Source organism: Aedes albopictus, chromosome 1 (assembly GCF_035046485.1).
Source record: "Aedes albopictus strain Foshan chromosome 1, AalbF5, whole genome shotgun sequence".
Lineage (NCBI taxonomy): Eukaryota > Metazoa > Arthropoda > Insecta > Diptera > Culicidae > Aedes > Aedes albopictus.
In genome coordinates, this window is record NC_085136.1 from 182307444 (window position 1) to 182325005 (window position 17562).

Sequence of the window (17562 nt, forward strand, 5' to 3'; positions counted from 1 at the left end):
TTCTTTTACTTATCCACAGTGCATTTGTTGCTTTGTCTATGGCATAATTTAAGTGTGAATTCCAGATTAATTTACTTTCCAAAATAAGTCCCAAATATTTTACTTCTGATGAAAGTGTCATTGAAGCCCCTTTCATATAAATATTGGAAATGTTGATTTTTTTTTCTCTTAGTAAACGGAATGATGTTTGTTTTATGAGGGTTGATGTCCAAACCTTCAGACATACACCATTTAATCGTGTGGCTCAAAGCTGTTGTACCTTATAAATTGCGAAAAGATTCCAGCTCTCTCTCTCTTATTGGCGTAACGTTCCAACTGGGACACAGTCTGCTCCTTAGCTTAGTATTCTATGAAAACTTTTACAATTTTCAACTGAGATCCCCCACAGCCAATGTTTATTTTGCATTTGTGTATCGTGTGGTAGTCATGGAGATATTTTATATACAAGGTATTAAGGAAATGTCGATTATGAAATGGATTCTGCCCTAACCGGGAGTCAAACTCGTTACCCCTAGCATGGTTTTGCTGATTGCACGTGCGCTTACCACATGAGCTTAAAGACTATTCTTCTTCATTTGCTCTGGAACAGAACAAACAATAAACGCTTGTTTTGATTACAAGTCAACCCATTTACTTTTTCTTACTGACATCTTTGGGATTCCTCTAGGTTTACTTGTTTGGATTGATCCAGATATTCATTATGAGATTTGTATGTAGATAGTGTTATGTAATAAAATGTGTAAATAGCAATTTAGTGTAATACGTGTAAATAAAGGATTTTAAATGTTACTTGTATCAACTGTGAACCAAAATTAATCATGATGTCAAATGTGTGTAACAGAAGGACAATAGCCGAAGTAACATTCCCGAAAATACGATGGAAGGCAGTGAAGGCTGCGATCTACCCAGTCCGTTTGCAAATCCGTACCATCAGGATATGATGGATGGTAGCACGCCATCATCACACCACTGAAACAATCAGCATATTCGCGAGGACAAACGGGCATCGAGATTACCGACGCAGAGGAGCTCGCAGCCGCACTCAAACAGCAATGTGAGATAGATGTACCATGTGCATCGATCCGCCTGTGTAAGGGTCCGGCTGGCACGCAGATTGCCGCGTTGAAACTCCCCGTAGAGGATGCGAACAAGGCGATTTCAGTCGGGAAGATCAGAGTGCAACTCTGCACCAAAATGCCTGATTTGCACGGCGAACAAGGGCCACACGACGGGCGGGCCTAATTGTCTAGGCACGCGAGGAGGTCGAAGTTCCAAACGATAATGCAGGTTACACAAGTAAACCTGAACCACTGTGAAGCCGCACAACAGTTGCTATGGCAGTCAGTCTCGGAGTCAAGTACATACATCGCACTACTATCGGACCCATACCGCATCCCTCTTGATAACGGAAACTGGGTAGCGGATAAGGCCAAGCTAGCGGCGATCTGTACAACCGGTCGTTTTCCGGTCCAGGAAATAGTTTCCACGTCGCACGAGGGCTTCGCAATAGCGAAGATAAACGGGGTATCCACTTATCCGCGAGCGGTAATGGCGGCAACGGGCACAAATAACCGATTCAAATTTTGACGTTTCTTGGGGATCACAATCGGTTGGCGCCACCAAACGGTGGCTGAAGGGGTGAGGAGGAGAATGAAACTGTTTTGACTTTCCCCCAAGAAACGTCAAAATCAGAACCGGTTGGATATGCCCGCCGCCGCCATTACCGCCCGCGGATAACTGGATACTACTGCAGTTGTTATGCCCCTCCCAGGTGGACGATAGACCAGTTCTCGTCCATGCTGGAATCGTTAACAAACGCAGTGGTGGGATTGAGTCCCGTGGTCATCGGTGGAGACTTCAACGCCTGGGCGATTGAGTGGGGTAGCCGCTTGACTAACGCTAGAGGTTGGGCCTTACTCGAAGCTATGGCTAGACTAAACGTGGATGTCGCGACCGTAGGCGACAAGAAAAACCTACAGTAGGAATGGTGCAGAGTCCATCATTGATGTGACCTTCTGGAGCCGGGGTCTAAACCCTAGCTCGGACTGGAGGGTCGACGATGGATACACGCATAGTGACCATCTGGCGATTCGATACAGAGTGGAACACGGAGGAAGACGGCCACATCCGAAGGTCATCGACCGTCGACTCGTATCGATGAGGATAGAATTGAATGAAGCGAGGCCTACAGGGCGGCTAAACTGGCACTGAATAAAGAGATTAAGACTCGTAGGCGGGCGTGCTTCGAAAATCTCTGCCAGGCAGCCAACACGACCCCATGGGGTGATGCCTACAGAGTAGTCATGGCCAAAACGAAGGGCGCGTCAGCACCCCCAGAACGCTCCCCAGAGATGCTGCAGAAGATCGTGGAAACGCTGTTCCCGCGCCACGATACAAGACCATGGGCCCCCATTCCCTATAGCCAAACCGGCCATAGCGAGGTAGCCCCGGTGACGAACGACGAACTCATTGCAATAGCGAAGTCGCTTAAGTTGAGCAAGGCTCCGGGTCCGGACGGTATCCCGACATTAGCCATCAAGACGGCCATCGAGGCCGGACATGTTCAGAATGCAGATGTGCCTAGACAGAGGCGAATTTCCGGAGAGGTGAAAAGGCAAAGATTGGTTCTACTGCCCAAACCCGGGAAGCCACCTGGCGACCCGTCGGCATACAGACCCATCTGCCTGCTGGACACCGCCGGAAAACTGTTGGAACGGATCATTCTGTCGAGGCTGATGGTCTATACCGAGAAACCCGATGACTCTGGTCTCTCGGATAACCAGTTCGGCTTCCGGAAGGGTCGATCGACGGTGGACGCTATTAGGGCTGTAACCAAAACGGCCGAGATAGCGCTCCAAAAAGAAGCGAACAGGAATCCGCTATTGCGCGGTCGTCATGCTGGACGTTAAGAATGCGTTCAACAGCGTCAGCTGCGAGGGGCGATTCACTCATGTATTTTCGATGCAGCCCTGTGTAATGAAAATCGATTTGGTGTATTTTTCGCGTATTAAAATGTATTTTTTGTATTAGTGTAATGATTTGAACTTTTGTGAATAAAATCGAATTGATATGTATTGATGCAATCGTTGAGTATTTTTCGAATAAATGTGTATTTTTAATTCGATTTTCACATTTTGCATTAAATGCAATTTTGGGACTTTTGTTTGTAAACAAAGTGAAATTCTTTGAAGTTTCCGAATGATGCATTCATTCAAACAGATCAAACTAAACTTTGCAAAACTAACTTGAGCTCTCATTACTTCATGGTGTGCAAGAAATTTACCAGGAAAACTATTCTACGGATTACTTGAACAGAATTATTATAGACTATCACGCCGAGGACCTGGGATCGAATCCCACTCCAGACAAACTCGCAAAATGTGAGTTCTTCCTTCGGAAGGGAAGTAAAGCGTGGGTCCCGAGATGAACTAGCCTAGGGCTAAAAATCTCGTTAATACAGATATAAAAAAATTATTATTATCAGCAACAACAGAACATTACCAGCAGGTTTTGAAAGAGCAACTGCCGGAACCAATGTTTCCGTCAACATTCTGAGCAAGTGAAATTTGATAGATTGATAGAAATGCAGCGCTTCCGTGATCAAGGAGCTGATTCATGCATTACTCTAGCAGATTATATGGAAGAACCTCCACGAATTTCTTAAAAAGTTCCTCGAGTAGCTGCACTGAGCACACTTTAGGAGTTTCATTGGAATCTCTGCTACGTAAATAAAATTCCCTCTCGAACTCCTTCAAGAAATGAGTTGATTTTGTGATTTCCCAGGACTTCGTTGTGATATTTACGGAAGTTCCTTCTGGAGCTCCTTGTGGACTTTTTTTTAATTCCTCAAGGATTCCTACCTGGAATCTCTTCACGAGTTCCATGTCGAATACCTTTTGAGAGTTTTTCTGGGATTCCTCCACAATGTTCTTCTGGAATATGGCCATGATTGCCTTCACGGATTCCTAAGCGGCTTTTTTTTACTCCTAAACAACACGAGAAAGAGAAGGTTCTAGCTAGCTCGGATGGAATAGGGGGCAATTTCAATTTTCGAAGCAATTCCTCTGTCGGGAAATACCACAGGATATCCTTTGTGGGAATATTTCCTAGAAATGCATCTTGTAGGAATCTCCGAATGATTGAATGATCATTTTCTCTTTGAAGAATCTTCGGAGGAGATTCAATTTCCCAATTCAATTTACTCTTGAAGGAATTGCCCAGGAATCATCATCCGTCAGTGACATCACAATGAATAATCTCTGCTGGAATTACTTTGGATGAATATTCTAAGGATTTTTTAGGTCAAATCTTTGCAAACGTTGCACTTGGAGGGATCTTCGATTGATTGCTCTCTTTTATACTCCGGAAAACTGATAAACTCTTCCACCAGTACTGGGCTCCCCACAATGATTTGTTTGCAGGAAAGTATCTTCTCCCGGAAGTCTGGATACAATTCAGCTTGAGATAGATAGGTTATCAATCCCGGCATCTGTAAACATCAATTTTACGATTTTTACGTCATCTCACAAGATCATCGCAGTATTCCTGAATTAGTGTACTGCACATCTTATTTCATCATATTTCTGCATTTTAATCGAATTTGAACTATTATTGTATTTTTCATAAACTGGTGGATTTTTGCATTTTTATTTTGAATTGGTGCATTTTTTTCGAATAAAGTGTTTTGTCAATTCAATTTTGAATTTTTCGCGTATTGATGTATTTTTGTGTATTTTTTTCAGTCGTGTATTTTCGATTCAGTGGCATAGTACAGTGAATCGCCCCTCGGTCAGCTGGGCCGCCATTGAGTGCGCAATACACCACCTAGGAATCCCGGTTAGCCTATGCCGGATATTGGAGAGCTACTTCCAGAATAGGGTGCTAATCTATGACACCGAGGAAGGCGAGAGGAGCTACAACATCACCGCAGTGGTACCGCAGGGGTCCATCTTGGGCCCGGTACTATGGAACGCGGCGTATGATGGCGTATTGAGGCTCAAACTTCCACCGGGCGTAAAGCTGGTCGGCTTCGCCGATGATATTACCTTCGTGGTATACGGCGAGTCGATAGAGGAAGTGGAACTGACAGCAACTCACGCAATTGGCATAGTGGAGGACTGGATGAGGTCGAGACATTTGGCACTCGCGCACCACAAAACGGAGGTGGTGGTGGTAAACAACCGCAAGTTTGAACAGCAGGCAGTGGTCACCACAGCTGGATGCACGATCAACTCTAAGCGCTCACTGAAGCAATTGGGGGTCATGACCGACGATAAGCTGAAATTCGGAAGCCACGTAGAATATGCCTGCAAAAAACAAGCATGGCGATAATGGCATTGCCAAAGATAATGTCAAATAGCTCGGCAATAGTCTCGAGTAAGCGTAAGCTGCTCGCGGCAGTAGCGGTCTCCATACTACGGTATGGCGCCGCTGCATGGTCGAAGGCGCTAGTGGTTAATCGAAACGTGAAGCGACTTGAGAGTACCCACAGGCTGATGTGCCTTAGGGTGGTGAGCGCATATCGCACGGTCTCAAAGGACGCGGTATGTGTGCTAGCGGGCATGATGCCCATAGCTTTAGTGGTGACAGAGGATGAATGTTTCGAGCGACGCGGCATAAGAGGCGCGAGGCGTATCGCCAGAACCTCGTCTATGCTGAAATGGCAGAGGGAATGGGATTCCTCCAGCAAGGGTAGATGGACACATAGGCTCATACCGAGCGTGTCCATGTGGACGAGCAGGCCCCATGGCGAGGTGAATTTTCACTTGATTCAATTTCTGTCAGGACATGGGTGCTTTAGGGTGTATCTGCACAGCATGTGCTCTTCGAATGTCCACGTTTCGTGGAGCAAAGGTCGAGTATGCAGGAGGTATGCGGTAGAGATATCACGCCTGACAACATTGTTGAAAGGATGTGTATGGGGGCGGACAAGTGGGACTCCGTTACTTCCACGGTTTCTTGAATCGTACTTGAACTACAGAGTAAATGGCGAGCCGAACAACAGCTTGTTGAGTTGGCCCCCCCTCCCAATCCAGGAGCTTGAGTTCATCGGGTAGTCTAAGTACTAGCCAGGATCCCAGCCTCCAGGGGAGAGTGAACAACTTAAGGCGGTATCTGTACTGGTTCGAAGAGGTGGCGACGTTATTGGTCTTCCAGCACGTAATTCCAATCGAACGATCATCACCAAGGGCGTCAACACAAGTATGGATGAGATCACGCAATACAATGAACTGCTCTGTCGTGGCGAGACAGAATTGAGGATGTCGGCCTTAATCCCAATAGTGCAGCGGCAACTTGTCGTTGCGAAGGTTTTTAACATCACTATCACCTATCCGACACAAGGGGTGTCTTCACGGACTTAGATGCTAGGGGCATCTGAGCACATTGCAATAATGGATTTGAACATTAGGGATGTTCAAATATCGCACTAGTAGACACGTGGGTGTTCACTGGTCACTTACCTATTCGGATGCTTGAACTGCACGAAGTTCAAGTGCATTAGACACCGGGGGTGTCCAAACCCAGCTTCAGGTACCGGAGATATCTGGAGAACATTGAATTAGCTTTCATGGACGGAAGCTAAGGCACGGCGATGAAGTACCCAAGCTTCTTCATCGACATATGGAGCACAAAGGGTGTTTCAAATTTCACTGGAAACGAATCACCGGGACTTGTTCGTTGCATGGTGCAACAAATCCACTTCCAAGCGTATACACGGAGTGTTCGCCAACTAGCTCATCAACGGTAATGGCTCAGAAAGAATCCGATGTCAAATTCAACACACCACGGAAAGATTCGACTGAAACGTTATTCACGGCGGCGCACGGTGTACTAACCGGCTACGAACGGATAACAGGTCAAATAATTCAACACACGCAAGTTTCTACAACATGGATACAATCAGCAATTTCGCTTTTGGATACCGTCGAAAGTCACTCAAACGCATGGAATGTGGTTTCGATGGTGGGTGAGAACTGACGAATCGACCGACTATACCCAATACTTTAACAACGGAACGTAAACAACATTCGTCGAATGATTGGCTACCTAAAATACGGAGGAACAACGCACGTCCTGCGAATCAACACTATCAACTGACTTGGACTTCGGCTTTGGGAAGGAGAGGCAGCTGCATACTACGGTTACTCAGGTCAGTATACACAAGTATGTGTCCGGCCAAAGCACGGGCCACTCGTACTCATCTAACACAAATTTCCTCTCCAATGCCCGATCTACAATCAACATCAATCTGGAATGAGTTCTACGGCTAACAACAAAGAGCACATGGGTAGCTCGGCATGGTCTACATCGAGCTCTACGATCTACGGATTCATCAAATGAGGCACGATTATTACACGAGATGGCAATGATGTTCGGGATCAATCGCCTGTTTTCTCAGGTAAAGCTGCAGTAGGGTATCGGGATGCTTCGTTGGTATAGTACCCTCGTTCGGCCTATCTCAACGTAAACCAAAAACTCAAACAATCATGCATAACAGGATATCGGAAAAGCTATGCGCTATACAACTGTAACATTTCGTTTCAATTTTAGCACTTTGGAGCATTTAAATTGAATGAAAACGACACTTTGTTTAGCTTTTGTAGACGCCATGATTCTTCGGCTTAGTGGGTAGTCTATACATATGATCATAAATGGCATGATTCTGAAACATTTCAAATTAACTTTTCAATAAGTGAACATTTGATGCGACGGTCTTAGACGCTATTTTGAACTTGTATATTTGTTTTCAACGAATAATAACTATTTTACAAATTGAATGTGGGCCGAATATTGAGGACATTTTTTTTCACTATGTACCCAAATCTTGGCCCATCAGTAAAATTACGTCAACAACACCGATAAAGTGACGTTAACAACATTACTTACGTAAGAACCAGAAATAACGAACAGGAAGAGAGATTTGGTGTGCGGAGACTGTAAAGATATAACACAATAATAGGGTTGCGTTGTTTTCGATATTTAATTAAGAAAGAACAATAGTTTAAGTGATTTATTTATAGTTTTTCGAAAATTTGGCTCCGAAAATGTAATTTAAAAGTAAGATTGGTGAACAAACAGAGATAATACTTCAGCAGAAATAATTATAAAATGAGATAATAAGCGGTTCTAGTGCATGGAAAGCAATAGGCCAACGTTGTATCCACTAATAGGCCAATTTTTGTACCATAGACCAACGTTGCATACCATCACATCGAATCTTTCCAACTAAATAAAGTAAATTCTTAAATGTTTACATTAGTTTACTTCCAGTTGGTGAAACATGCATTGCCTAGAGTGTGTAATAGGGTCAACATATTATTTTTAGTGCTTTTAATTCATGAGTTATGGTCAAAATTGTCAAGGCGGCTTGCAAATTAGGCCAAGGAATGGTACATATACCCTATATGCCTGGCCGAAGCCAAGGTGTTTTGGTATACTACACCACTCTTTCTCACTTCGGGCACACGACTACGGACTACAACATACTTCAGTATCCAACAACGACCACGGTGGAGGACGTAAACAAACCCAATACAACTTAACCACGGATTGCTAGGCTACTTGCACAACGATTACCAATACGGAAGGCAACCAATCAAACTACTCAAGAGGCCCAAACGAAGCAGGATCCACCCACACGGACGAATTGTCATTCCAGGTGAATTCGGCACATGACGACTCAAGGAGGAATTTTACCACGACAAAAGGCTTATTCAGAAATTTGTGGCATTTCAGAATGGGTGAGGATGTTAGAGAGTGAGGCATCTAAATATCTTAGGACTCGCTCTTTAAAATATATCGATTTGTATCACCCCACCATCCCCACTGAGAAGAACTAATGCGTTCTATCTCTATATGTGTAATGAAACAGAAAAGGCTATTGTTGGATCTCGCTCCAACGTCGTCGGCCAGCGTCATCGTTGGCTGCTTCATACGTACAAGCGCAGTGAGCAGAAGAGCCCATTCAACAGTCGGCTCATTGTCCCGCGGCAGCCTGATATTGCGTCGGGCTCCATACAGGCAGCAGAGCAGCGCACGGCTGCTACCTATTCACTTTTATTTCTATTTTGTATCCGTACTAGCAGTCGCCTATAAAAGGCGACTGCGCAACCTTTATTTGTAGTGTGTATCGTCATATCACCACTGAGTTAGGAGTACTGCCTCTCAGTGGTGCGAATAAATAGTAAAACGTTTATTGCGTGTACTTCTTCTACGCCGCCCGGTGTCCCGTATATATTTAGACACAACGTGGGGCAAGACATCCTGGCCGAAACAGCTATTTTAGGCAGAATATCGCAACTCTCGTCAGTAGGCAAGGCGCCACGACGGAGTCCAGTAGGACAGTTCGATCAATGTTTTAGTGTTACCTGTATGTAGATAGTATTATGTAATAAAATGTGTAAATAGCAATTTAGTGTAATACGTGTAAATAAAGGATTTTAAATGTTGCTTGTATCAACTGTGAACCAAAATGAACATGATGTGAAATGTGTGTAACAGAAGGACAATAGCCAAAGTAACATTCCAAAAGTCCCGATGGAAGGCAGTGAAGGATGCGATCTACCCAGTCCGTTTGCAAATCCGTAAAATACATGTTGGGTCTTGAACATCGTCCACAACCGAAGGAATCTACAGGCCAAGGCTCCAACAATTGCTATAACCTTGGAGAAAACTGTGTTCCAGTAGGGATGTTCTGACAAGAAAAGAAATAAATACAAGATTTAATAGTTCTGCAGTAAAAAGCACTGAATGTTAACTTTGCAAAATACCGTGATTTCGGGTGAAATTGATCACTTTTCGTAGTTTTTGGCGAATAATTTTTGAATACTTATCTTTATGGTTAAATTTAATGCTTTAAAACAAGTACCACCATGGTTTTCATCAGTCAAAGAGGTACTGCAAATCATTTTATTACAAAAATATCATTTGAAATAAAAAATCCAAAAATTAATTTCGGGGTGAAATTGATCAGTCAGTGAAATGTTTTTGTAAGTGCTGAAAATATTTTTTACTCCTGAATTAACCACCCCGGAATGCGACAAGCTATGCAAAATGCTTACAAGTTTACTAATTTTTTAATTATTTAAGTTTAAAGCTTAATAAATCTTAAGAAAACGCCTAAAAGTAAGCAATTTCCATACTAAATATGTTATAACTTCCAGAAAATTACAATTTTATGCATAAATTTCAATATTTATAGAACTTTTGATTGACGAAATCGAGTTTAGCAAATACTTGACAGCTAGAAACATTCATTCGGAAAATATTTTATTTTATACAGAAATATGTGACTAATTGGCTGTAAAACATGTAAACTCATCATTCAATAACGCTTGAGCCCGATGATGAACATTTTTTACAAATTGTTATAAGTTTAGAGCGTTAATTTTAACAAATCAAAATGGCCGTCTCGTCGATCAATTTCACCCCACTGATAAATTTCACTTGAAATCACGGTACCATTATTTTCTGTGCCCTTATTTTTTTTCCACAAAAGATTCGTTCAAATATTACGTAACGCAAAATTTGGCAATTTCAGACCCTATCCGCTATCCCTCCACCGCGTAACTAGTTTTGAAAGAGACATTTTTAAATTTTGTATAAAGCGTAACACAGCGCTGGACTCCCTCCCCTCATTGGCGTTACGTAATATTTGAACGAACCCAAAGCAGACCCTCCACACCTGACGTGCTTATAACAATTTTTCATGTTCATATTCATAATAATTTAAAAAATGACCCGATTTTGTCAGGTACCCGATTTTATCAGCCCAATATGCTACCAGGGGCTGACAAAATCGGGGTACATATTGCACGTAGACGTGGAGGACCACTGTAGGAAGTTCAATTCATTAGGGGAAACAACCGAGCATGTCGTTGCAGGCTGTTCAGTGTTAGCTGGATCACCTCACCGTTCCCAAGAAACACGGAAGTTCTATCAGAAGCTCAACGCATCCCGCAACGGCTTCGTGCCGCGAGCCGAAATATGCAGGGATAAAGACGGAGGCCTCTTGACGGACGGACGTGGGGTGATCGAAAGGTGGAAGCAGTACTTCGATCAGCACCTGAACGGTGTGGAGAACGTAGGCACGGGAGCCCACGTCAACGGAAGAAACGACGACGCCAGTGCAGCGGAGGACGGAAATGAACCAACTCCCACGCTGAGGGAAGTTAAGGATGCCATTCACCAGCTCAAAACCAACAAAGCAGCTGATAAGGATGGTATCGCAGCTGAACCCATCAAGATGGGCCCAGACAAGTTGGCCATCTGTCTGCATCGGCTGATAGTCAGGATCTGAGAAACCGAACAGCTACCGGAGGAGTGGAAGGATGGGGTAATCTGCCCCATTCACAAGAAAGGCGACCAAATGTGAGAACTTCATGGCGATCACTATTTTGAATGCTGTCTACAAAGTGCTATCCCAGATCATCTTCCGTCGTCTGTCACCTAAAACGAATGAGCTCGTGGAAAGTTATCAAGCAGGCTTCATCGACGGCCGGTTGACAACGGACCAGAAATGCCGTGAATACCAGGTCCCAACGCATCACCTGTTCATCGACTTCAAAGCGGCATACGACAGTATTGACCGCACAGAGCTATGGAGCATCATGGACGAAAACGGCTTTCCTGGGAAGCTGACTAGACTGATTAAAGCAACGATGGAAGGTGTGCAAAACTGCCTAGGCATTTCGGGTGAACTATCCAGTTCATTCGAATCTCGCCGAGGACTGCGACAAGGTGACGGACTCTCATGCCTACTATATATCTATTTTATTGATATTTATCGGTGAACGAGTAAAACAATATATAGTAAAACAAGATTTATACATTTTCATTTTTTCACCCCACAACTCACAATTTGATCGCCGCAGCTGATGTTACCTCCTATCCAGCTGGGAGATCACGTACCACTGTCTAGTAGGGTACTATGCGGTTGTGGTGCGCGTCCTCTCTCGTTTCCTCTTCGTCGTCTATCGTTGTTCGTCACTTGTCGTAGCTTAAACACTAACGCATTGTAGTTCGTGTTGAACAATCCACATTCACGCTGGAGGTTCACTGTATTAGTTTCCCCTGCCAGCTTGATGTGGAATGTCTCCGCGACGACTCTGCTCTCCTGGTCGGCGATGCGTTCAATTATTTTCGTCTCTTCAAAATTGAACACATGGCCGTCACATAGTGTGTGGTTCGTCAATCCAGTCCTGTTGTCTTTCCGTTTCACGTCATTTTTGTGTTCGTTGATTCTCGTGTCCAGTTTTCTTCCCGCCTGTCCGATGTACACCTTTCCATCCCCTGTTCCACACGGTACCGAGTACACCACATTTTTATGTTGTCCTGGTGGGATCGGGTCCTTCAGTTTAGCAAAAATCTCATTTTTCAATTTGGATTTTGCTTTCACCGCCAGTGTTATGCCGTGTTCTTTGAGGATTTTCTGCAACTTCTCACTCAGACATGGTACATACGGCGTGGGGATGTACTTCGTTTCATCCGCCTCCTTATCGTTCTGCAGTACGTTGTAGTGCTTGTGCACCCTCTGTTCCAGGACATTCTGAATGAACCAATTGGGGTAATTGTTACATTTCAGCATTTCCTTCACTGTACTGATGGCCGAGGGGCGGTGCTGCGCATCGGTTAACTTGATAGCCCTATCCACTAGGGCAATCGCAGTGTTGCGCTTGTGGGAGTACGGACTTTCCGAAATGAAATCGAGATACCGTCCGTTTGTCTGCTTTGGTAACCATTTTTTCTCAAGGATTCCATCTTTTCTCGTTACCATGATATCGAGAAATTTGATCTGCTCTTGTTCTTCCTTCTCCACCGTGAACTGCAGCCTATCATGGAAGTCGTTGAAAATCTCCAGGATTCGATCCACATGTTCCCTCCGTGCAACGCAAAAACAGTCGTCCACATACCTCATGCCTACTCTTCAACATCGCTCTGGAAGGTGTGATGCGACGAGCCGGGCTCAACAGCCGGGGAACGATTTTCACAAAATCCGGTCGATTGTTGTGCTTTGCGGACGACATGGACGACATTTGGAACGGTGGCAGAGCTGTACACCTGCCTGAAACGCGAAGCAGCAAACGTCGGACTGGTGGTGAATGCCTCAAAAACAAAGTAGGTACATGCTGGTAGGCGGAACCGAACACGACCGGATCCGTCTGGGTAGTAATGTTACGATAGACGGGGATACTTTCGAGGTGGTGGAGGAATTCGTCTATCTCGGATCCTTACTGACGGCAGACAACAACGTGAGCCGTGAAATTCGGAAGCGCATCATCAGCGGAAGTCAGGCCTACTGCGGGCTGCAGAAGAAACTGCGGTCGAAAAAGATTCACCCACACACCAAATGCACCATGTACAAAACATGGACCATGCTCGAGGAGGAACTACAAGCACTCAGAGTTTTCCAGCGACGCGTGCTAAGAACGATCTTCGGCGGTGTGCAGGAGAACGGTGTGTGGCGGAGAAGGATGAACCACGAACTCGCTGCAGTTTACGGCGAACCCAGCATCCAGAAGGTGGCCTAAGCCGGAAGGATACGGTGGGCAGGGCATGTTCCAAGAATGCCGGACAACAACCCTGCAAAGCTGGTGTTTGCAACTGATTCGGTTGGCACAAGAAGGCGTGGAGCGCAGAGAGCACGATGAGCGAACCAGGTGGAGCGTGACTTGGCGAGCATCGGGCGCGACCGAGGATGGAGAGCGGCAGCCACAAACCGAGTATTGTGGCGTACTATTGTTGATTATGTCTTGTCTTAATGATACTGAACAAATAAATGTATGTATGTAAGTATCAAGCGGACCCGGTTCTGGAAAAAATAGTTGTTTGAAACTGTAATGGGATCGCGAGATCATTACGGATGTCCTTATTCGTGCCAACTGGCCTGACATTGTGGTTTACGACAAACTTTGATGGCGTTTCTTGCATAAGTCAAAACATAGGGAAGGGATCTGTAAACTAGAACAACAAAAATTGAAATTACACAAAATGGTAAAAAATGTAGCCTGATGAAAAAAAAAATCACATTTCAAACATTTTTTTTGTATATATAATTTTCACTGCAATATTCGACGAGTAGCAATAACCTTCGTTAAGGGTCTACTTAGTGCAAAAAAAATCGTTCCGTATTTCTTTACAGCACATGTTACGGAAACGTAACACTCATTTAAAATGCACCCATTTAAAATACACGGTGTAGAAAAAAGCAAAAAAAATGTCGGACACATAACGGTTAACATTGTGACAGCAGTGGAGTTATGTCAAACACGCAAGGCTACGGTTGCGCTATCTGTTCGTTTCATAGCGGCAGTTTTAGTTATTTCAATGATCCATTACTATTCAAAAAACTATTGTAAAAAACTAAGAAATTTGACCTCGGAAAAAAATGTCATGGCTATTAGAGACGAATAAATTTACAAAAATTAAATTTAATAATAATAATAATAATAATAATAAAAATGTTGTGGAAATTGCTCTATTCATTTTTCCGTAATTTTGATTGAGGCATTTCTTTGACAACTTATTGAGAAAGTGAATAAAATGAATGGTTAGATAGTTTTTGGTTTTAAATGGAAAAAATCATGAAATTAAAGAAAAACACCTTTGTGCACATGGAAATTTGTAGCATGAAGTGAAATGTTTAAGAACTCGGCTGTTCTTCAAAATATCATGATAATGGAAAAGATATGTAAAACTGTGGAGCACAACATGCTGCATTCTGAAATAAAATTGGTATAGAAATCATTAGAATAGTTCATTTCATTGTGTATTTATAATTTCTGAAACAGTAAATATATAAGCCAATTGACTCATCTCATAAAATGTTTAATCAAGCATTTTTTTGCATTTCATTATTGCTCACGAATAGTTTTCCGTTATCTGTTATTATTAAGTTACTAAAAGACGTCCAACTCATTCATATTGAGTTCCACACACATAAAAATAATCTTTTTTTTTCTAACTCTGTCGTAATGAGATGCATTCTCTAACATTTAAACTTATCATAAATACCATATAAAATGAGGTTCGTAATCACTGCATTAACTCATATGGCATCCCAGAGTTGATATCAATATAACATCTCAGATTTGAATTTCATGAATAAAACAGTGCTCTTCTTTAATAAAATAAACTATTTATGGAAGATAGTCCAATCCTTCGGAAAATACTTATTAGATAGGTGTTATTCGCGGTTTAGAGGATTTAATTCTATAATATTTCAAAAAGTAAACAAACTGAGTAGGATTAGAATGGGAGTACCTTGCGTGAAATGGGAACGGTTCCCCCTTGTATGTACACAATGTGCATGTTATCAGTAACCACAAAAGCAAATTGTTTACATTATTGTCCATTCTTGAGACCAGCTCGAGGCGCGTAAGTATCATAAAATACACAAACAATCATGTAGGTCAAGATCAATCTCAAGCTTCGTGTAGGGGACGCAATGGACGACCATATAAGTTGAATCATCATGTGCGCACACCCGTACCATATACGTAAAACCACAGTGTGTGGTAAAACGATGTCAAATGCTGTTTTTTTTTTTTTTGATTATCATTCTTTCATATTAAAAGAGTGAAGCCAATTTTTCGATGCGTTAAAAAATGACGCATGTTTAAAACAATAAAATGCATGATTGAGTTTTAACTGATAATTTATTTATTTTAGCCCTTAAAGGATGTGGACAACTTTTTTGCATAGTTATACGTATAGCTTTTGTCCAAGTGGGTGGATTTTGAAAACCAAAAAGTTTTTATCAAGCGGATTAGTTGTGCTTCTTCTTCTTCTTTATGGCTCTACGTTCCCACTGGGACTTGGCCTGCCTCGCTTCAACTTAGTGTTCTTTAAGCATTTCCACAGTTATTAATTGAAGGGCTTCCTTTGCCTGCCATTGCATGAATTTGTATATTGTAAGGCAAGTACAATAATACACTATGCCCAGGGAGTCGAGAAAATTTTCCCGACCGGAACGGGAATCGAACCCGCCGTCTCCGGATTGGCGATCCATAGCCTTAACTACTAGGCTAACTGGAGACCCCATAAGGATTAGGTGTGCTATCATATGCATATATGGAGATTATGTTATGCTAGAACATTTTGGAGATAAAGCTGCAAATGTAGTGTACACTGTAACCTGTCGGTTACATCCTAGGATTTTCATTATTTGTATGAGCCAAATGTTGGCAGAAATTTCATGTTTTTTATGTATATATCAGAAGGCCCCACACGACTGAGAGGGTTACTCCGCTACCAAACTTTTACAACTCAACATTGCTGAAGGGCGTAGAGTATGGCTATCCGGCTTTGCATGTCTATTTTAGAGATGGCCGAAATTCTTTGTCATGGGCGCTGCCATCTTCTAATTGAAGCATTTTGGGGGAGAAATATATAGGCGTCCGTGTGAGACACACCGATCTTCGCGATCGTGAAAGTAGTGCCGCGTAGTGTTTCTACGACCCCCCCCCCCCCCCCTTTTCCGATGGCGGGACCTGGGGCAACGGCCTACTACCGTTCATGACCTCTTGCCGTATTTTAAAATACGGTCCTCACACGGGTCGGCTCGGAAGTCAAAATGGCTTCCGAGTCTAAATGCCAAGGACACACCGTCGTCCGATTCCGGACGAATCCCTCGGGCCTCCGGCCCTAATTATCCAGGAGGGCCTCTCTCGGCACGGTCACTCCGGTCTCGTCCTGGGCCGTGCCGATTTTGTCAACGAGAGGAGACGCCTGCATTCGCCTATGACCCCAGCAAAGCCGCTGGACAGATTCCGATGCCATTCCGGATCAACGCGCATCCCCGAGCAGCCCCGCTGCGAGAATCCGGCCCCATGGTAGGGCTATCGCAATCGTGCGTAACCGTGGGGGCCACCGACGAAGGAGCAGAGCAGTGAGTACCCAGTGATGATCGATCCCCTCTTATACACGCCACACAAAATGTGAAAACCACACCCACACGCCACAGAATAGGGCAAATAAATGTTTAAAGAACATGAAAATTCTTGTGTTTTTCATACTTTGTCCCGCGTCCCTTGATCACCCAGTAGTAAGCCGACTCTGAGACCCAGTTCGAGGAGTTTCTTGCTGCTGCTAGCTTGTACGGGTTAGTAGTTGGCAGGCAGCTAGTTACAACACCACTTGTCATTCGCTCGATTTCGGGTAATATTTCTATGCAAATGTGATATATTATAGTGAAAATTTCCCAAAACTCCTTGTTTGGGTTGTAGCTGTTAGATAGCAATGAGTTATGTCCTTATACAGCTGTTACATAGATCTCCAAGTTATCCAAAACGTCCAGAAGTTTTGAACTCTGTCTACTGAATACAAATAGTTATGTTTACTTTTTAAATCACTTGAACTTGAAGAATTACATTCAAATATACATTTTAAAACGTGAAATGATGGTAGTCATGACCTGGTGATGTTCAAGGCAATTTAAAAAAGCTCTAATAGTAATAGTATACCAAACTAATGTATGCATGTCAGAACTGATTTCATTAGGTCCATACAGAAGAAGAGGCGGCTAGACCAAGGCCAAGCTCTCGTAGTTGGAAGACATCATAC

General features: G+C 43.4%; 2 protein-coding genes across 3 annotated transcripts in view; both read left to right on the forward strand.

The window, feature by feature from the left end:
- Nucleotides 1-17562, forward strand: part of LOC109406996 (UNC93-like protein MFSD11) — a 465065-nt gene that overhangs the window by 165049 nt on the left and 282454 nt on the right. The window lies entirely within an intron of this gene.
- LOC134285059 (uncharacterized) lies at nucleotides 8406-11822 on the forward strand. The gene is made up of 3 exons (XM_062845080.1): nucleotides 8406-8519; nucleotides 9154-9370; nucleotides 10884-11822. The coding sequence occupies exons 1-3, from the start codon at nucleotides 8406-8408 to the stop codon at nucleotides 11297-11299; spliced, it is 747 nt and encodes a 248-aa protein (XP_062701064.1). The 3' UTR covers nucleotides 11300-11822.

Bases quoted from the DNA above. Each gene is read 5' to 3' on its own strand.
- LOC134285059 (XM_062845080.1), top strand. From the start codon at position 8,406: ATGCCTGGCCGAAGCCAAGGTGTTTTGGTATACTACACCACTCTTTCT. The intron at 8,520-9,153 runs GTAAACAAACCC...CCACTGAGTTAG, and splicing joins CAACGACCACGGTGGAGGAC to GAGTACTGCCTCTCAGTGGT. The intron at 9,371-10,883 runs GTATGTAGATAG...ATGTCGTTGCAG, and splicing joins TCAATGTTTTAGTGTTACCT to GCTGTTCAGTGTTAGCTGGA.